This window comes from Aphidius gifuensis, linkage group LG3 (assembly GCF_014905175.1).
Source record: "Aphidius gifuensis isolate YNYX2018 linkage group LG3, ASM1490517v1, whole genome shotgun sequence".
Taxonomy (NCBI): domain Eukaryota; kingdom Metazoa; phylum Arthropoda; class Insecta; order Hymenoptera; family Braconidae; genus Aphidius; species Aphidius gifuensis.
In genome coordinates this window covers 23,547,626-23,570,645 of record NC_057790.1, presented here as the reverse complement: position 1 = coordinate 23,570,645, position 23,020 = coordinate 23,547,626, and the positions used below count along the sequence as shown (strand labels likewise).

At 22.8% G+C, this 23,020-nt stretch overlaps 1 protein-coding gene across 13 annotated transcripts in view; it reads left to right on the top strand.

Moving 5' to 3' along the window:
* Nucleotides 1-23,020, top strand: part of LOC122853045 (putative uncharacterized protein DDB_G0286901) — a 48,080-nt gene that overhangs the window by 23,534 nt on the left and 1,526 nt on the right. For 6 of the 13 annotated variants that reach the window (XM_044153261.1, XM_044153259.1, XM_044153264.1 and 3 more), the window contains 6 exons: nt 6,767-6,907; nt 8,971-9,109; nt 18,260-18,447; nt 18,650-20,706; nt 21,930-22,706; nt 22,795-22,961. In XM_044153261.1, coding sequence (XP_044009196.1) covers nt 6,767-6,907; nt 8,971-9,109; nt 18,260-18,447; nt 18,650-20,706; nt 21,930-22,706; nt 22,795-22,961 — 3,469 coding nt within the window. Of the gene's footprint in view, nt 1-110; nt 747-6,766; nt 6,908-8,970; nt 9,110-18,259; nt 18,448-18,649; nt 20,707-21,929; nt 22,707-22,794; nt 22,962-23,020 lie in introns of those variants that run through there. The other 7 variants (XM_044153255.1, XM_044153257.1, XM_044153262.1 and 4 more) reach the window with 5 other exon arrangements.

Sequence of the window (23,020 nt, the reverse complement as noted above, 5' to 3'; positions counted from 1 at the left end):
TTTTTTATTTACCTTACATATTATTATTTTAAAAATGAATGAAATATTAATAATAAATTTATAAAGTGAGCAAAAATATAAACCATCATAAAATTGAATTTAAAAAACAGGAAAAAAAAATTCTTTTTAGCCCTGATGAGAATAGATGCAGAAAAGTAGATCTCTTGAACAAACACAAAATCAACAGGTCTTACTAAATGTGTACGTGTGTATGTGTACATAGTTTGTTAAAAAAGAAGCTGAACAAACTTGTCTACAAAGCAATAGACGACATTGAGTAAAAAAAAAACTAAAAAATAAATAAATAAAAAAATCAGCTGAACAGACGTAATAAGTGAGATCTAAAGATCCGTACATTTTCGTGAAAGAAAAACGTTAATCTTCGGTCTTTATAAAGTTCTTAAAGGACCAAAAAAAAAAAAAAGTATACTTACCATCAAAAAGGACAAAGGATACAAAGAAATTTAATATAAAAAAAAAAAGAGAAAGTTGAATAACAAAGAAAAAACAATCCAGTTGATAAAATAAATTTTTGAAAAGTATTTTTCGTTTTTTTTGAATTTCAAAAATTAAAAAAAGCTATTGACAAAATGCTTGCTTGTGTTTATCCATCGGAAAACTTCAATACGAAAGCAGCAGCAATGAAGCATGGTGGAAAGTCAAAAAAAAAATTAAAATTATTATCTATGAAAGAACATCCAGGGTTTGCCAAAACCAATATCGCGACTCCATTGACAAACAATGAGGTAGGTCATGTGCGTTATAGCTATATTTTATTTTTCTTTTTTTTTTTCTTAATATATTTATCCCCTTTTTGAAATTATATTTGCTCAGCTTCCAGCTTTTATTCTCACGAAGAAAAAAGATTTTATTCGGTAAAAAAAAATATATATATAAATATCCTAAAGAAAATGATTAAAGAAGCTGTAATAAATCAGGATTTTTTCCTCTTTTTTTTGTTATCTTTTTTATTTATTTTTTTTACTTTCATTGAATGAGGTTTTATGGAGAACATAAGAGGGAACAAAGTAGAGCTTACGAGCAGGTAATTATTTTTCCAATGCTCACAGTGAATAAAAAAAAATAATAATAATTTTCAGTCTAGGATCTTTTCATTTCAGTGAAATATTTTTTCATTTTCGAATAGTTTCCGATACGAAGACTCTATACAGGGACACGGGATTTATCCTTGCAGTGATTATTCTTTTTTTTTTTTATTCATTTTTTTTTATCCAGCCAACCGCAGATTTGGGAAAAAAAAAAGACATGGGTAGCTTATTATATACATAGATATTGGAAATTTAAAAAATATATTTCGCAAGAGCTTTTGTAGACCTGACAAGGACCTTCCGAAAAATATTTTACTGACAGATATTTTTATTCTTAGAATTGATTATCTAAAATAAATTTCTTATCCATGAATGATTGCATAATTTTAATTTTGATATAACATTTTGTTCCACTAGTATTAAAACATGATTTAAAATTTTTTAAAAATCATTGTTACACAATTGTCTTATTCAACATAATAAAAATAAAAAAAAATATTATAACAGTCATCATTTTGAAATAATAAATATTAATAATTCATAAAAGATTTTTCTCTTTTAATTTATTTATTTATTTTTTTTATTAATTAAAAATAAAATAATAGTATTTTTGTTTTTTTTTTTTTTAAATATCGAAAACAATTCCAATTTAGCTTTTGGGAGAATTTATAATAACCCCGAGAAAACGAAATAAACGTTTAAATGAGAAAGTTAAGTAAAAAGGGTAATTTAAAACGAATAATTTGTTCTGTCGTTGTAGATGGAAAATTCAGTGTTGTAATCAAAACCCCTACGAATGAGTTGAAATTAATCAGAGATTCGTGAAGCGAACAAGAAGTTTAACAGAAAAAGAATTTAAAAAAATAAATAAATCCAGGTTTTGTTGGAATACACAAACAGATATGTCATTTAAGCTTTTGCTGAATAAATTTTGTGGTCGACATGTGTCACGAAAAATCATTGTATATTTTTAATTATACAACTGTGAATATTTATAAACTCTTTTTTTGTTTTTATTTAAAATACACATATTAATTTATTTATAAAATACAAAATTTTAATTTTCCAGACATTTGTAAATTTAATATTCGATTGTTGAACATCATTTTAATAATTATATATTCAAAATATATTTTAAAGTTCAAGATTTTAATGTCATTACAACAAGTCTTGTAATACTTTCACAAAAAAAAACTTTGTTTAATTTAAATATATTAACTTGTTTTAAAGTTACAACTAATTTTCCATAAATTTAATTTACATTTCATATTTTTTGTACTTTTGTTAAATCATATTTTTGAATATCTAAATTTATTGAATAAAATTTTAAAAAATTTTAATTTTAATGTTAAAATAAATCAATCGACTAAGCTGAAAGTAAAATTATAATTTATTATAAATTTTAGTTGATAAATTATTAAATTAACTTTAAAAAAAAATAGTTTATTTTAAAAAAATTTAATTTTGAATAAATTAATAGATAAAAGATATATTTTTTCTTTTAGAAAATAAAAAATTTCACTTAGGCTAATGAGAATCTCCGGGCATTAATGATACTAACTTTTTGAAATAAAAAAAAAAAAAATTTCTCATCGTTATATTAATCATAGTTATAATGCACTATTATTAACAAACTATTTCAATCATCAGTTGAAATAAAAAAAAAAATATTATAAACTTATTTTTCTGTTATTGTTGTAATTTACAAAATTGTCAAGAATATTTATAAAATAATATGTTGTAAAATCAACTTTGTGGTGGTAAAACATAAATCTAGCCTTGTCAAAATCTCTCTATACAAAGCTACCCTTATTATTATTATTATCCCTTTTAACATGAAATTTCCGATAATAGCAAAATCATAAATTAATATTCTGCTAAAATATTTTAAACGTAACAAACACATGATCGATAAAACCCTATAAATTTATGTAAATCTAATTAATCTTTAAAAATCATTTGTTTAAAAAAAAAAAATATATAGCAGTTAGTTTATTTAACAAAAAAAAAATTATATCAAACAAGGTCAAAAAGTTTCGTAAGCAATATATTTTATCTATCTCATTTTCCTCTCTTTAGTTTTTACTCATACCAGCTGTTAGAAAAAACTTTTAAAGATCATTTTCTTTTTTTATTTCCTAAAAACTACAAATGCCATTTGTTTCGTTAAAACTATTTAACTCTATTGAAGAAGAATAAAAAAATGAAAAAACGATAAAAATATAATTGAAAAAAGAAGAAAAAAAAATTGTAATAAGCAGCATGTGACATTTTTTATTAAATCAATTTTAAAAACAGTATAAAAATATATATAACATAGGTAATTTGAAAAGTTATACGTAAATATTTATCAATTTATTTTGCACAAATATCATAAATAATAATAAATAAATATATTTAGTTGGAATAATGCATATTACCTTTGTCAAAAATTTCAATAAATATACTCATTTATCTTGTACTTTGAATGTAACTTGATCTTGTCACTAAAAAAGAAAAAAAAAAATACAAAAAACATTAAATATTCCTCTACAATGTCATTTAAATAATTTAAAAAGTTTTATAATACCCTATTTTCCTCTACTCTAGAGCTTCAACTTGATTAATCAATTTTTTATTTTTCTTTTTTAAAAAAAAAAAATGTCATTTTCTTTGAAGGCTGAATACACATCAATTTTTTTTTTTTTCTATTTTTCATTTATCCATTTTAAAATTATATTTATCTTTTCATTTTTTTTTTTTTTTTTGTTGTTTAAATTCTAAACTATTTTTTTTTTTTTTATTATTTTTAAAACCACATATCACTTTAGCCATTCTTTTGTGGTTACCCAGTTGTTTGCATCAAGACCTTGAAATTCCAAGTTGCTGGTTTTTTTTTTTTTTTTTATATTTTTCTTATTATCTCTGATGCTTTCATGTGATATGTGCACACGCATCATGATTTTATTTATATTTTTTTTCCGATATCTTCAATGAGCCACAACAAAGGGTTTAAAAATAAATAAATGATTAAATGATTAATAAAAATAGATATTATTAAATAAAATTTTTTTAAAAATTTACTCTTTATTTTATTACAATCAAGCTAAAAATAAATAAAGATAAATGAAACAAAAAAAAAAAAATCACTTAAGATGACAGTGATAAATAAAAAAAATTTCATCTTGCTAAATGTATGGTTTTTTAATTTTTTTTTTTTTGGTTTCTTGGTAGTCTCTAATTGTCACTAAAATTGTCATTCATTATAATGTAAATAAATTTATTATTCGCTGAGACATTATACGTTGGTTATAAAGTTTCGTTTTCCAGAAACCGCCAAGTCAATTTATCAAGTTTCTCCCTTCTTTATTTTTTTGGTTTTTTTTTTTTTATTTTTACCTCTCAAGCTAACCAACTTACTAACCAACCAACAACCATTCAACCCTGCTATGTTTTTCTTCTCTTCAGACTAAAATTTTTAGTGTATATATATATCGAGCTCTTGAAACGATAAATTCACTATCACTTTTAACATCATCCCTCGTTTTATATTCAAGTTACAACCAGTATTCTATAACCACCACAAGTACTATCAACACTTTCAAAGTGATGAGGGGGTTGATTTTGAACGCTCTTATTATTTTCTTTTCTTACATACATCTTGTAAAATTTTTATACAACTTTAAAAAAATTTTTTTCACTGTAAAATTTTACATTATCATTCAAAGTACTAATTATATTTATTTTATAATTAAAAAATAAAATAAATTAACATGAAAATTAAGCAATTATTATTATAATAATTTAAAAAGAAAAAAATTACTTTTTAAATTTAATTTAAAAATAAAAGTACTACTAGTGGAAAAAAAAACTTTATTTTAATTTATCAAATTTTTTTATATTCATGAGAATATAAAAATACACATTAATCAATTTGTCAACTTAATCAAAAAGAGAAATTAATTTTTATTTCATTATATGAGAACTTGAAAAAAAAAAAAAAAAATTAATACTTGACATCCGAGACAAAAAAAAAATATTTAATGATTAGTCAAGTTTTTGTCTGAAGAATTCTACCTATACTATGTTGCTTGATAAATTTATAAATTAACAATAAAATTTATTGTTTAATTAAATAAAATTTAAAGATAGCATAAAGTATAATTTATAATAACTAAAAATAAAGAAAAATTAATGATAGTTGATGATAGAATGTAAATTAATTAATCATATTTAAAAGGCAATGATTGTGTCATGCAAGTGTGTAAAATTAATGCATATAACATTGTTGAATGATGAAGGTAATAGTGAAGGAAGGATACCGGATGATCCCACAGGAAGTCAGCAGTTTATCACACAGCGCAATAACCCATGCATGTTTGCTACTTGGCATCAACATTACATGTCTTTCATTTGGCTGTAGTCTAATAATACATTTAATCTAGCTCAAAAATTTTTTGTTAATTTTTTTTAAACTAATAAACATTCATGTGTCCATTTAAATTTTATTCTATGAATTATTTCTTTATTAAATTACTTATTGAAATTAAAATTTTATTTATTTTTTATAACAAATAATTTTCATTAAGAAGATAATCTTTCTCATCGACACATTAGCTGTATTATTTTTATCATTATTTATTTTTCTTTTTATTTGTATGTAGACACCTCGACGTTCCTTTGATGATGATGATGATGCTTCCTTTTATAACCATAACACATTCCACATACCAAGAAGCCACACGAAAAATTATCAACATGGAAACTCAATATTGTTGAATTCAATATAACGTGTTAGTACCCTCGAGGTCGATCACTACATATTTTTGTTATTTTTTTTTTTTGTTATTTTCTGCTGGTCATCCTTCATCATCGTCAACTTTATTATTATCATCACCAACAACAAAACATTTTTTTTAATCCTTTTATTTTTTGTTGTCTCATTAAAATCATCACACACTATTCCAATGAGTTTTATTATACTCACGAGATCTATATAAACATACAAATATTTTTAAAAATTCACAAGTTATAATTTTTTAAATTAAATATATCAAATTTATATGAAAAAAAAAAATTGGCATTAATTCTCCTGAATTTAATTGATGATAATTTATAAACAATTGGTATATAATTTAAATTTAATAATATCAAAGATTTAAAAATAAATAATCCAATGAAAAAATATTGGTGAGTATTTTTTAGTACAAGAGATAAATTTCTTATTTTTTTGTTTTTATTTCTACTGATGATGAGAACATGCTGGATCATCAAGCTCTATCAGATCAATTTATTATTTATTTATGTGTTTTTTTTTTTTTTTTTTTTTAACGAGGCACTATATTGTATACTTAACGAAAATTAAACGCAGATAATTTTTTATTATTGCGTGTTAGATTTATTCTTATTTCATTTATGAATTTATATATGATGTTTTTTTTTTTTTATAATTATTATTTTTATTTTTTACTGTTGATATTATATGAGACCATAATTTGCGGCGTGTATTAATTTTATTTTTTTCAAATAAAAATATATAGTTTTACAGATATAATACCTGTAATATTGTATACTGTTTAACTGCACTTTTACAATCACCCTTGTAAAATTATAAAAATTAAAAAATAAAAATTCTGGTCACATTCCTCTTGGTTATAAAAATTGTTTTATTTTTTAAGATAGTTGTTAATTTATATATGTGTAATTTAATTTTTTTTTTTTTTATTTTTTGATTTTAGTTACCAGTGGGTGGGGGTGGAGCCGTGCTGGTGCTCAGCGAACTCGAGAGCATGGCAGCAAGACAGCAAAGGGAGATTGCACAGCAAAGACGTCTCCTTGAACAACGTGAAGCTAGACTTGCCGTGCTACGAAATGCACAGGTAAATTTAAAAAAAAAAAAAACATTAAAATCTTTATTTAAAATTAGAAATTTAAATAATAAAAAATCATTCATTTGTAATTTTAATTTCATTTGAATAATACATTTTTATTTATTCAAAAAAAAAAAAAACAATATATTTTTTTGAAAATAATTATACTTGGTTAATTATCTCAACAATTATACAAATTATATATTAAAGTTATAGACAATAAAAAAAAGAAAACATTGCGTTTTACTAAAATTAATTATAGCTTTTTTTATTTTAATAATTTACAAGATCGTCTATTGTATATGCGCTGAAAAAAGAAAAAAAAATGCAGTTTATGATTTTCATGTTTAACAGAATCACGAGTACTTTATTTCATGCTCAATTATTATATAATGTTATGAGTAAAAATATACATCCGGAAGTGTAATTTGATCTATTATAAACATATTATGCACAACTATCTTCAGTAAAATATTCTCTGGCATTTTTATAATAATTGTTTAGTTAATTTTTATTTAAATTATAAATTCATTGTTTTTTATAAAATTATTATTTACAAGTTAACAAGTTTTAAACTTATTTTTTTTTCTGTAACGGGTTTCTTAGAAATTAGACCTTGAAAAATAATAACTAAAAATTAATAATTAAAATAAAAATCTAAATAGATATTTTAGTATTTATTTTTCCATATTAATTATCAAAATTTATCACACAATAAATTTAGCATTTCAATTAACCAGATGCAAAAAAAATCATATGAAAAAGTTCATTAGTAAATGTAGGAAGCAATTATGAATTTATAATAAATTTTTAATTTTTCTGCCATCATGTTTTGTCAAATGTAAAGGAAGTCAACATGTAAATGGCACATATGGCAAACCGTGATGGCACAATTTTTTGCAATATAATATTTTAAATATAAAATGAGTCAATTCAAATAATTGCTAAATATTTTCATCGTTTTGTTTAATTATTTTCATTAGCATGTAAAATTTTTCCATTGCAAAGGGTTAAATTCATTATTATGATTTCAAATAGTATACTTGAATGCAAAACTCATTTATATAGGTATAAAGTTTCAATGGGCTTTTATCCATCATCCAGTATATCTAATTAGTAAATATATATATATAAATTCTATATTAGTTAACCAAGTTTGAATTGCCATAACAGTATTGGCCACACAAAGAGTTCAAATATAAATTGTACACATAATATGTTAATATGTACTCTAAAAGTTTCAAAGTAAATGGGTTATTTGATATCATCTTCAATCTATTGTTTTAAGTGATCATTAATAAAAATAATTAATTATATTACTCCAAGTTTATTTCACAGAGAGATATAAAATGTAGAAAAAAAAAAAACGTAATAATGACGCACTTTTAAATGACACAAAATCGAAAATGAAATTTATTTATTTTTTTTTATTATTTTGGGTCGTTGTTTCTTATCTTGGCAATTTCGTAAAAGGGGGAATTTGATAAGAGCCAACCAAAATATTCTCATGAACATCATCATTATCAATATTCCAAATCTTATTCAAACATTTAAAAAAAAAATAGACTAAAAAATATACCAGCAAAGTAAATAAATACATATAAAATATACAAACATGATAAAATAAAAAAACACATGTTCATTTTAATTATTAAACTATCAATCAATTAATATAAATAATAAAAAAAAAAAATTTATACTCACTGAAATTGATGAAACGATTTTATACAGTTCAATCAACATTTTTAAATTTTATACATATAAGCGATTTTTTTTCGACATGCATCACTATAAATCACGATGTAAAAAAAAAAAATGAAAATAATAAAACGACAAGTGAAGCATACAATTCTATCAGCAATATCTGGTCGTCCTTAAAATTGAAAAAGAGCTCACATTAAACATCTATATGTATATAAATTGTTTTTTTTTATTTCTGCAAATACTGCAAATATATTTTTTGTATATTCTTGAAATGAAATCCCTTCAATATATAAATTGAAAATATCGATTATAAAAAATATATATCAAATGTCGTCAATTATTTTTAATTAATATATTCATTTATAAAGAATTTATTGAAGGAACCAGCACAACAGGAAAGGCTCGCTCGATTACGACATCGTTTGGATCAACAACAGAGTAAACTCAACAGGCTTCGAGTATTGAGATCCCAGACAGATCAGTCTCGAGCCAACAATGCAACTCTAAGTAAGTTTCAATGTTTTTTATCTATAAAAAAAAATTTAATTACAATTAAAATCAATCAATGAAATGAAAAACAAAACAATTATATATATCAAAAGATAAATAATAAAATAAAAAATTCAATTACCAATAAATCACATTGTTTGTACAACAAAATTGATTGATATTTATTGTTTAAATATTATTCTATTTACCATCATATACATGTAATATTTAAATATCTAAAATGAAATTATTTGATCGATAAAAAGAATTAAAATTTCAAGTAAATACTGAGAGAATAACTAATGGAATGATTGTAGAAATAATGATGATGGAATTGAACAAGGGGTGATGGAAGTTGGAGAAATTTGATGAAGATGGATAAATTAAAACAAGAGAAATTGTTTTATTTTTGATGTATAAATGTGTATGTGTGTGTATGAGTGATTGTGATACAAGTGAGGGATGTAATAATAGAAAGGTAAAGTTGTCTTGTGATAATTTTGATGGCGTGCAGTATTTGATGGTATAGATCTTGAGGTATATAGCTTGTCTAGTCAGACAACAACTGTTGGTATACATAGAGAATTGTTTATTAGGCACGTTTATGTGCAATGTTGCTCGTTGCACGATGCAAATTCCCATGCAGTCAATGTCCCAGATGAGCACGCGAGCGAATACACACAAGAGGGCTCTATCCAACAATCTATCTATTTATTCTCTATCAATATATCCTGTGAATATTTATGTTTATGTATATGAGATCAAGTCTTCTTCGTATCATCATTGACATTCATAAATTTTCACTTTGTGTTTTTTAACAAATTTAATTTTTATTATTATTGATTTTTTTGTTCATAAAATTTTTATCTCATTATTATAATATTTTTTTAATTTATAATGGTTTTTTTTTTTTCTATTATTTGGAGAATTAAAAAGTTTATATATTTTAAATAATTTTAAAAATTTAATTAAACTGTCAATGGAAAAAATATTATTTTATTTTTATATGAAATTTCATTGTTAACTTTTGAGCTTGCTTTTGAGCTAAAAATCCTCTTGAATTTAAAGATTAATACTTTTTGTTTTAATAATTTTTTTTAATATATTATCTGCCTTTATGACCCATAGTAGTTATTTTATTTCAAAATCCAGCTGACCTTTTCCAAGCAATTTCCAACGTAAACCCCAAATGCGCATTATCGGCGCCTCTGTATATTCGTAACGAGTTTTTATACGGCACGCGTTCAATTACCAACTTAATCCTAGAATTTAATGGAGAAAAACTTGAGGCTGCAGTTTGAGAATCATCAAAATAAACCAACTTATTATTTTTTCTTATATATAAAATTTTATATTTCTCAGATCTAAAAAAACACGCACAAACTTCTTACTTATTTTATTTTAATTATCACCACAATATATATATGCACACTTATACACTACCTCTAGATAAAATAAAAAAAAAACTAAAATAAAATTCACATTTTCAAGATCTTTTATACTATAAAAATTTAATTAATTAAAAAACCATAAATTAAATTTTTATTCATCCAATTTTCAAGTATATTTTTTTATCTCAATTATTTTCTCATTAACGTTGAATAAAAAAAATAAATAAATTAATAAAAATTTTAATATTAAAATGCAACGATAAATAACAAAAAAAAAAAAAAAAAAAAAATTCATATTAAATAAAAAATAAACAAAAAAAAATTTTGTCGCATTTTATCAGGCGTGATATTTACAGTGTTATGAAATTTGAAAAATAAAAAAATTTAAAAAAAGGAAAAAAATAAAAATAATAGACTATATTGTGAAAAAAATTGAGTGCAAAATAGTGTGTGGTGTGGTGTATGAACATCATGGTTTTTACACCACAAAAGTTATTTATTTTGTATTTTTTTTTTCAATATGAAAAATAAAAAAATAGCCAAAGCAATATGGCTTTATAAAGCTGGATGATGATGATGATTATGTGTACAGTTGAGCTACTAGAATATATATCTCAATGACCATACATACTGCCAATATATATGGTACTTAATACATGTACAATATGGCTTATATATAACGAATGAAATATCCAGGATTAAACTACCCTTCCCCTTCATATGTGTGACACCATCTCCGCGTGCCATACTCATGTAGGTATTCATCGGGAATCCGTATTGCATTTGGTTATTCTATCTCTGTACCACTCTGTACTCAATTCACATGTTCATATTTATTTATATATATCCTAAGTTTATATATCCACTGGATTCAACTCTCATCAAGCAATGGATAAACTTTTTTTCTTTTTTTCATTTTATATTTATTATCTATCTGTATTTTCCATCAACAAACTTTTTACTTTTGCCAGGTTAACATTGAAATTTTTTTTTTTCTGATGAAAAATCAATGATGTATAAAATATTAATAGTTTGTTTCATTTATTTTATATTTTTAACATTAATTTTTATTATTGTTATCTGTGTCAAGTTCATGGCTGTTTTATTTTTTTATTTTCAAATGTAAAAATTAGTCAATTGATCTATAAAAAATTATTGATTTTTTGTAAATTGAATTATTTATTATTTGAGAAAGTTTGAAAGTCGAATTTTATTTTTTTGTATAAGACGAAATATTTGATAAGAGAAATATGTATATATAGAATGACAGTGTGTATTTAAGTAGTGAAAAGTGAGTAAAGAAAAGTCACCAAGATCGTGAGACATAAATGGTTGTAAAAGAGATACTAAAGAGAGCAAAGGGACAAACTTTTATTTTATCGTCAGCAAAATACCTCCCTTGTGAATTTTCTTGACTTGAAATACATATATTTTCTTTTATACATTCTACTGTCAATTTAAAATTCTTTTTTTTTACCTCATTATTATTGTTATTTTTTATGATTTATTTTTATTTAATTTTTCTTTCTTTTTGAAAGTGACTAATTTATTTTGTGTTGACTTCTTGTAACTGTTGAGTGAACCCTAATTGTGTCTTTCTGATCTTCCTTTTTATAAATGTATTTTATTTTTGTGATTGTGAGTGTACACTTAAAAACTAATTTCATGAATCACTGAATAAAAATTATTTTTATTCATTCAATATTTTATACATGGCATTGTTCTTAAAGACATTGTTCAATGTATTATATTTTAAGCAAGAATTATAAAAATAATATATAAAAAACGATTGATCTATTTTACTCAACCTCAGAGATGAGACGAGATGTTTTTTCTTTTAATAATTTTAAAATCACGGATATATCTATTGATCAATACCACCCACAATTCACAAACGGTATTTTAAAGCCATTTGTGGCAGATGTGCGATTACATATATATATTTCTATAACAGTCGACCTCAATATCGAATTTTATCGTTGAATTTACCATTTGTCAGGTTGCTCTTTCAAGTTTCATCCACACTATTTTCTTTATTATCATTTCTCATCATATCTTGTCACTTAAATATACATTTAATAATATTAAATTTTCATTTATATTTTATTTTTTCAATTTAATATAAATACACAAAATCATAGCGTAAATTAAAATTAATTAAATTATTTTGTGGTGTACGAGATAATTAACTCTGTTCAATTTTAAATTAATTAATATATATTTATTTTATGAATTCATTTATAATTTCCAAGAATAACTAATTATTATTTTTCAAATAATTTTTTGTTGTTATTAAATTTTTTTTTCTTTTTAACTTTTAAAATACTTTATAATACAAAAATGTTAATTAAAATATATATTTACAAATTTTAGAGTAGCAAATTCAATGAAATTTTAAAATTAAAAAAATTAAATACATTTTATAAACTTGATAATTAAAAAATAAATAAAATTCTTAATGAAATTATTGAGGTTTTTATTTTTACATTTTAAAATTGTTCTGATTGTTCGGATTTGTGTGTACACTTGAGTATTTTATATTTAAATTGTTGAATTTACCGAGTTTTAAAACAACAAAATAATTAAAAATAAATAAAAGTAAATTTACTGAATAATAAAATTGAAAAATCGTTTAAAAATAGAAAAAAAAGGGTTGAATTTGTGATTGGTTAAAAAAAGGGATTCAGTTTATTTGAATGAATATTTTCTGGTAAGCGAAAAAACAAGTGTTTTTACTTGAGAATTTTCCATTGACATTGTTTGCTTGGTAATATTTTATTTTTTCATCTCTTTATATCAATAAAACATTTAAAATGTAAAAATAAAACATTGCATCATCAAACAACAACAGATCGTGGATGATAGGTCACCCCATTTGATCATCATTATTAGCCTGCTTTATCTTTATCTGCATCAAATCCATAATTTATTACCACCCTTGTAACAAAAATAACTCTATCCTATACAATCATCATACATTATCGAAAAAATTCAGAAAAAAATCAACAAAGAACTTAAACAAAAAATCCGTCATAATTAAAACAAGTACAATGGCAATCAAAATATATGTACAATTATCAAATAATAAAACCATTTTTCGTGATAAATTAATACTGAGTAAAATAAAAAATATTATAATTAACATAAATGGAATTTAAAAATTAATAAAACAATCCTGTTGTATAAAATAAAAAATGTTTTAAAGTGTACTTGAAAATGTTAACAATGAATGAAACAATAGAAAACAAGTTATTTTAAAAATAATAAAAATGATAAACAAACATGAATACCAGGTATATGGGTGTTGTAGATATATACACATTAAAGACACAATTTATAATAAAAAAAAAAATATATAAAATTTGTAACAAATCTTGGTATTATTGTCGGAACAATGGAAAATTGTTGGGCGTTTAACGCATTGCTTTTCAGTAACACGAGTAAACTTTATTGTTCTTATTCTTACAACAAAAAAAAAATAAACAAAACTTTTTAAATATAAATAAAAAAAAAATATAAAAAAATGTGCATTAAGTGCAACATCTCTTCAGCAATTCTACTCGTAAAACTTGATATGTATAACCCGAGGTACAGAGCAGCTGCACTTTGCGTGTTGTTTTAAAATGAAAGCAAATCCGCGTGTTATTTGTTGGATATTATATATATAGTAGAAGATGGTATTCAAATGGTGAGAGGTACTTTGGATTAAAAAAATACATAAAAAAAAAAATTTTAAATATTAAAAGATTTAATAATAAAAAAAATAAATATTTTATTTGCAAAGAAAAAATGTTTTTATAAAAAAAAAAAAAAAAATTAAATGAAAGCGGGTGAAAGAGGAAGAGTAAGTGAGAAATTATGGGAACGAAAATTTATACTGTAAATTTGTCTCGAGTTTTAACCTTTACTTGACCCATGAAAGTGCGAATTAAGCATACAAGTAAAAAAAAAAGGAAAAAAAAATGAATATTAAAATACTACCTTTAATATTTTATATTCGATTTTTTAAATTTCAATAGCATCATCATCCAATCATGAATTTTTATCGTTTTAATTTTACTTTTTTTTTAATTTAAAAAAAAAAAAAAGAGTAATAATTTTATCTACAAGAGAAAAGTGAAAAAAATCTTCACATCAATCCAACTCTTCATCATCCTCGAGGATATATAGGTATATATTTTTTTTTTTATATGCACATATATATATTGTTTTTTTATCGTTATTTTTTATCCCCTGCCTCGGCTTGTAAAGGCAAACACCAACATATGAGATATCTCATATATAAGAAAAATGATGAGAAAATAAATAATAAAATAAAAAAAAAAAAACAACTGTGGATAGAAAAAATATAGAAAAATAGAAGAAAGATGAGACACGAGTGTACAAAAGTAAAGCAACGTAAAATTGGCTCGATATTGAAACTCCTACATGGAGTATTACAAATCAAAGTTTTTATTTCGATGTGCATTTATGTATACATCAATACATGTGTGTATTGAACAAATACCAAGGGATGTTTATTCGATACTAGGTACTCGGTGTATTATTTTCTATTTTTTTTTCAATTTTATATTTTATTTTATTCAATGTTACTTGCATACTTTTATATTGAAAATATTTGAATTCAAATATGAAATAAAGTTTATAAATAAAAAAAAAAAACAAATACACATTTGTAAATGAATTATTATATCAAAAAATTGTTACAATATTTTCATGGTAAATATTTGTATTTCATAATTAAAAAAAAAATTTTAATATACCAAGTATTGATGAAATTAAAATAAATAATTAATTTTTAATATTGAAAATTTAAATAAATTATTTTTTTGATTTTTTATATTAATGTTTAAATTAATTTATAATTTCATAATAAATTTAAAATCTACATATTGTATAATTTATATTTTTTAATTTTAATAATAAAAAAATTCTCAAGTATATTTGAAATATAATGAAAAATATTTAAGAAATTCGATATTTAAATAGTAAAATTTTTTATGAATGAAAAAACAATTTCAAGTGAACGCTGAATATATTGTTTTTTAAATTTTTTTTTATTGAATTTTTTTAAAAAACTCTTCATTGAGGTAAGCTCCCCGGTGTTTAAATGCCAGCTCATGGTTCTCAACAGCCAGCTGCATTTTCCGTTAACACTTCAAATCCACCCTACACTTGTGCTTTTTTTTTATATATATGTATTTTTTGTCTTTCTTATTTTTTTTATTTTTAAAATACCCAAGGGGCTACTAACATTTGCTTTTAACCACTATTCAGTCCTCTTTTCCCTCGCGATTTATATTTTATTTTTTCAAGACATTTTCAGATATCGAAAGCACTTCCTATATATCGGCTTTAACAATCGCACATATTCAGCATATTTTATTTATTTTTATATTTTTTACTATACGTCTTTATACTAAAAAATCATTTTAAAATAAAAAATCACCAACAGTTTTGACACTTGAGATTTGAAAAAAATCAAAAAATATATATATATATTTTTTTTTTTGAAATATTTACTTGAGAAAAAACGAAAATGAAAAGATCAAAAGACATAAAAATTGAAAAAATTACCTCAATAAATTTTCTTTAAATTGAAATGTCTTATTTTTCAATATTTTTATTTATATTTTTTTGAAATTTTTTTATTATTAAAAATTCCTTTTGTTCAGTGACAATCGTTTACTTTTTTATTATTTTATTTTTACTATTTTTTATCACCAAAAAAATATATAGATATTGTTTTAAATTAAAGTAGGTCAACATGTTGGAAAACTCAAAGTGTCATGCATATATCAAACCTCGTGAATATCTCAGTGTAAAATGTTAAAAACTTTGAATTATTTTATTTAAAATACGTGAAATTCATTTTATTCATGTCAAATTTTTTTATTCAATGCCAATAAAATAATTGATAAGTTTATTCATGTGATTTACAAAATAAATAAGCAAAAAAAATATTAATATTATTAATAATTACATCATCTAAATTATATAAATTGATTTTTTATATATTTCAATCAAATGAAATTAATTTATTTTATAATTATCATTATTTAACATCATTATTTTATTCAACTTTGACATGAAAAATAATTTTTTTTTTTTACAAATCTATTCCTTTCATAATCCATCAAACAACTCGAGCATAACATTTAAAATTAAAATGAATAAAAAAATATTCAATATATTCTAAAGTTTTCAAAATATATTCATAATAAATTTTATCCATGAAAAATAAATTTTTTCTTTTCGTTATAAAAATAGTATTAATAAAAAAAACGTGTCAAATAATTTGACTATATTTAAAATTCAAACACAACGACAAGAATAATAATTTTTTTTCTTAAAAAAAATTCAAAATGAAACCAAAAAAAAAATAAAAAATCAATAAAAATTTATTTGAATTTATATTTCAGTTATTCAATAGTTTTTTTTTATTTTTATTTATTATTTACAATTGATATAAAATTTTATTAAATATAGATTATTTTAAAATAGGCATAATTTTTGCTTGAGGTAATATCAAGTTGATCATTTGAAATAATATTGATATAGCCATATCGTAACTGTGTCTTGAGAATTATTTTATGAAGCTATTAAAGTCAAAAGCTAAGAAAAATTTGAATGAAAGATCGTTAATTTCAGTATATCTCTTGTTGCTTTAAACAAGAAAAAAAAATACTTATACTATTTTATTTTGCATTAAGCTGTATCAAAAACATGAGCACTATATTATATATGAGATGCATCAATACGTTAGTTATAAAACTAATGGATACGTGGGACGCTAAAATATACAGAACAAATGAATTCAATTGATACAAGTCACATAAAATAATAATAAAAATAAAAATAAAATATGATAATAAATAAATAATAACATATTTTACCCACGTAGATGTATTTTTTATTTTTTTTTTTAAATCATAAATAAAATTTTTAATAATTTCAACCCTTTAATGTATTATTCAATGGTAAAATAAGTTTGTAATTTTTTTTTTAATAATGCCGATAGAGAAAATATTTACTTGAGAAACTTGTACAGTAATGAAACTTGAATTTTTATGTTTTAAAAATAAATAAAATATATATATCTAGAATCTGGTATGTGTATTGCAAAATTGCAACTAATAATTTACACTTTTCGTGTCCTTTTATATCGACGTTCATGCACGATTTAGTCTTTTTGTTTTTTTTTTTTATTGTTATATACTGTATTATGTATTGTATAATATATTTCTAATAATGTTGAGATCAAAAAACTTGAGGCTAACAAGAAGCCTCTTGTGAAAAGCACAGTGTTCTCCAATTTTTTTTTTTTTGTTTTCTTTGAAATACTTTGAAGAAGATTAACAAAAACGGAAATAGAGAGAGAGGAAGTGAGAAGAGTGAGAGTATATAAAAAAAAAAGAGTGAAAAATTTTAACAATAAAAAATAATTTTTTTTATTATTTCTTTTGGAGTAAAAGAAATGCCTTTGCAACAACCCCAAAAACTCTAATGAAGTTTCAATGCGCAGCCAGAAAGGAAATGACAAAAAAAAAAAATAAAAAATGAGGCTCTACTTTATTGTTCATTGTCAACTTTTTTTTTGTTTGTTAATTTTCTGTTTTAAAAAAAATTTTTTTGTTTCAACTTTGTGGCTTTTCATCTCGTGCCGCGCGTACTAATTTACAGGTGTCATTGTATTCTTGATTTTCATTAAATTTTTTTTTTATTCTTTTTATAATTTATTGTTATTTATTATTTATTTTGTTTTTTTATTTTGCAGCATCTGACTTGGACTGTATAAGGGCACTGTTCAATGAAAAAGAAAAAGAACTCTCGCTGGCTGTTGCGAAGGTCGAGGAGTTGACACGACAACTTGAAGATTTGCGAGGTCGACACAATGGAAATGCTGGTGGTCAAGTGCCATCGGCTGCGAGTGCAGAGCTTGAAAAATTACGAAGAGAACTCATGGTAAATAAAAAAAAATAAAAATAAAGAAAACCTACTCATATAAATTATTTTTAAAAATAAATATATAACAATAACATTCCAACAATGAACTAGAAAGACCATGATAATCTTGAACTAATACAAAAAAAAAAAAAAAAAAAAGAAAAAACTAAACGATAAAAATAGACTTGATGTAATTTATTTGTTTATTTTTAAATTTCAGTACCGTAATAAAATGAATGAACAACAAAATCAAGTTGTATCACAGCAAAGATTGGTACTAGCACAAAGACAAGCTGAAATGACATCAATTGATTCAAGAATAGCACAATTACAAGGTAGATTACAACGTAAACGTGCATTAAATCAACGTTTATTAAGTCAACAATTAAATAATCGTCAATCAAATATAATACTACCAGGATATGAACAATCAAATAAACAAAAACAACAAAAACAATCTCATCATCATCATAATCATCATCATCAACAGCAGCAACAACAACAACAACAACAACAGCACCAACAACAACACCAGCAACAACAACATCAACATCAACAAAATCAACGTGATCAAGAATTTAAAAATTTATCAAAATTACGACCAGCTGGTAATGTTGCTGCAATTGAACCATACAGTCATATACCAAATGACAATGATTTTAATTTAAATAAAAATGATCCCAAGTATCAAACATTACCATATAATACAAAATTTACTGTTAATTTAAAACCAATTGATGATGATTTAAAAAATAAAAATAATAATAAAATTCAACACAGTCAAAGTGCATCACAAATTGGACAAAGAACAACATTACAACAATTGGGACATCAAATTGTACATAGTCAATCACAATCTCATATACAGGGTCAATCACAAATACTTGGTATTAATCAATCAACACAACAACAATCTCAACAACAACAACAACAAAATAATAATTCACAAAATTTTACATCTCAATCAAATTTTCATTCAAATAGTAATAACAATAATAATAATAGTAATAGTAATAGTAATAACAATGATAATAATATTGTAAATAATAATAATATCATTAATAATAATTGTAATAATAATAGTAATAGTAATACGGGAACAACGAATTTTGTAAATGATAATCAGGTACAAAATACAAGACTACAACAAACAACGACAATACAACAAAAACAACAATTAACCTCGTCAAATATATCATCATCATTAAATACATGTAATAAAGATATACGTCAATCAATAACACAAAATCATAATCATATTAATAGAAATATACAAATACATCAAAAACCAGTATCAAGTGTTGCACCAAGTTTTTCAGTTAAATCACCAATATATCAAACATCATCAACTAAAATACATCCAGTTATGCCACAAACATTAAGTATGATTGGACGTAATCATTCAACATTACAAAATCAACAACAATTAACATCAACAAATACACAAACAACAACAGCAACAGCAACAATAACACCAACGACAACACCAGCTGCAACAACAACAACGACAACACCAGCAACAACAACATCAACAATAAATGATACAACAAGACAATTAAATTATCAACAACAAGGACAACAATTAAATCAAACATTTAAAAATATTACAAGTGGTAATAATACAAATTATCAAAATTATCAATCACAAAATATAAATCAAAATCATGATAATCAAATTGAAAGATTAAAATATAATAATGATTGTAAAATTAATCAAGATAGATTTGATATTAATAAACATGAACAAATGAGATATGATAATAATCAAATTAAATTATTTGATAATAATAAAAATGAACAACAAAGATATGAACAACAATCATTAAAATTAGATACAAATCATATTAATAATAAATTTGATCATACACAATTACCATATGGTATTGGTGGTGGTAAACATGATCATGATATACGTAATAGTATTAAATTTGAATCACAACAACAACAACAACAATATAAGCAACAACAATTTAAACAAACACAAGAACAAATTAGTAATAATAATAAACATGATTGTAAATTAGATAATATTGGACAAAAATATGATGTTAATCAATCAAATAAACATGATCATGCAACAAAACTTGAACCACCAATTAAATTATCTGATAATGATAGAAAAGCAATTAATTTTGTTGAAAATAAGGCTGATGATAAAATGAAACCAGCATTACCACCAAAACCTGTCAAGCCTAATCCACCACCAAGACTCAACAGCCAAGATAAATCTGATTCTTCTGGTGAAACAACAAATGAAAATAAATCCAATGTCAATAGGTCAGTACTATTTCATCAATCTAAATCTCTTTTTCTTATAATCTATATTTTTAATTGATTTTCAAAGCTTTATTTAATTCTATCAATTTTTAAAGCTTCATAGAAATAATTACAATCTCATTCTTGTGACTGTCTATCGTACAAATTTCAATTGAAATAAAAATAAAATTAATTAACAATTTTATTTTTAACACAATAGCATCATTCAAGAGATTATAATTTTTAATTTTATATAAACATTTAGTTTTTAGTTAAAACAATTACATTTTTAATTTTTTTTTTAAATACAAAGTTTTTAATTTTTTTTTAAAAAAACTTTTAAAATATTATTTTTAATCTCTTTTATTATTTTTAAATAATTAAATAAATTTTTACAGTTGGAATTTTAAAGTTAGTTTTTTTTTTTTTTTCCTTTAAATTCTTTCTATTTAATGAATTTAGTTTTATTGATTAACTAAAGAGAAAAAAATAAAAAAATTATGTTAAATTTATTTAAATTTTACTACAATGGTATAAAATTACTCATATATTTTTATTATTATTATTATTATTTTATTTGTTGATACTTAATACTTACTTCCGAGGCTAAAACGTGACGATTGTGCATTTATTTATTTATGCATCATAGGCCTCTCGAGTATCCTTATTTTTATGACATTTTTTTTTTTTTTCATTTTCCCCACTTGTTATTTTTAAATATCAATATACTTTTTCGCATTAAATAAATAATTACATCATACAAATATTGACAGTCTTTGTAACATCATCATCATACAATTATTTATTAATATCTTTTAATATTTTTCAACACTTGTTTGCACATCCGGATATTATAATTTAAAAAAGAGGCTATCTTTTCTTGTGAATTTTCTTTTTTTTTTTCTTTTTGTTATTTGTGGTATGTAATATGGGAAGCGATTACCATCAGTTTAATTATAAATGTTAATTAGCCCACGATCGATTTGGCTAGTGAATTGCATGCTGTCTCGAATAATAGATACGAGAATAGAACAATTGCAATGGCCGAGAGACAACAGTTCGTTAAACACAGTAATCGCAATATAATCGGTATTGAAAAAAGATAAAAATAACAGACAAATTGACAATAATAATATTGATAAAATAATTAATTTACTAATTAATATCATCAATAGCTTTTTTAGCGCTTATTATTCACCATAATAAATAATTATTTATTAAATATTCAATTTATTATTTTACAGAAACGAAAAAGAAGAAGAAGTAGTACCACCAATACCAACAAGTGAACCACCAGAATCACCAAATGAAACAACAACAGTAACAACAACAACGACAACATCAACAACAACAAATCATCAAATAATAAAAGCACGTCCATTGACATTTAAAAAAGGTATATTATCTGATCCAAGATTAAGATATTCAAAATCAAATGTACATGTATCGATAAATCGACGTATTGAAATGCCACCAGCATTTTTATTTCCTGAGACTGAAATACCTGCTGATCTTATGCAAACTGATCATCAAAATCAAAATAATAATTCAGATGTCACTGATCATACATCTATGTTACAAACAACAAAATTAATAAACAATAATAATAATATTAATGATAAATTAGAAGATTCTGATATTGTTGAAGCATTAAATGTTATTAATATTGAGGATAAATTAAAAAAAGATACTAGAAATGAAATTGATTTGGATAATAATAATAAACAAAAAACAAGTGGTGATGTTATTAGAAGAAAAAAAGGTAATTTAAAATCAACAACTGGTAAAGTTAATTTATCAAGAAGAGTATCATTTGATCCATTGGCATTATTACTTGATGCTAGTCTTGAGGGTGAACTTGAACTTGTTAAAAAAACAGCTAAAGAAGTTACAAATCCAAGTGCAGCTAATGATGAAGGTATAACAGCATTACACAATGCCATTTGTGCTGGACATCTTGATATTGTTAAATTTCTTGTTGAATTTGGATGTGATGTCAATGCCCAAGACAGTGATGGATGGTAAAAAAAAATTAATAAAATATTATATAATATTGAAATTGGCTCAATTAAATTTATACTAATCAATTTTTTTTTTTTTTGTCAATAGGACGCCTCTTCATTGTGCTGCAAGCTGTAATAATCTTCCTATGGTAATATTTTTGGTTGAACATGGAGCTTGTATATTTGCAACAACACTTTCTGATCAAGAAACAGCTGCTGTTAAATGTGAAGAAGATGAGGAAGGTTTTGATGGATGTTCAGAATATTTATACAGTAAGTTATTAAAATTATTAATTTCTATCAATTCTTTTTGCTTTTTCTCTTATCATTTT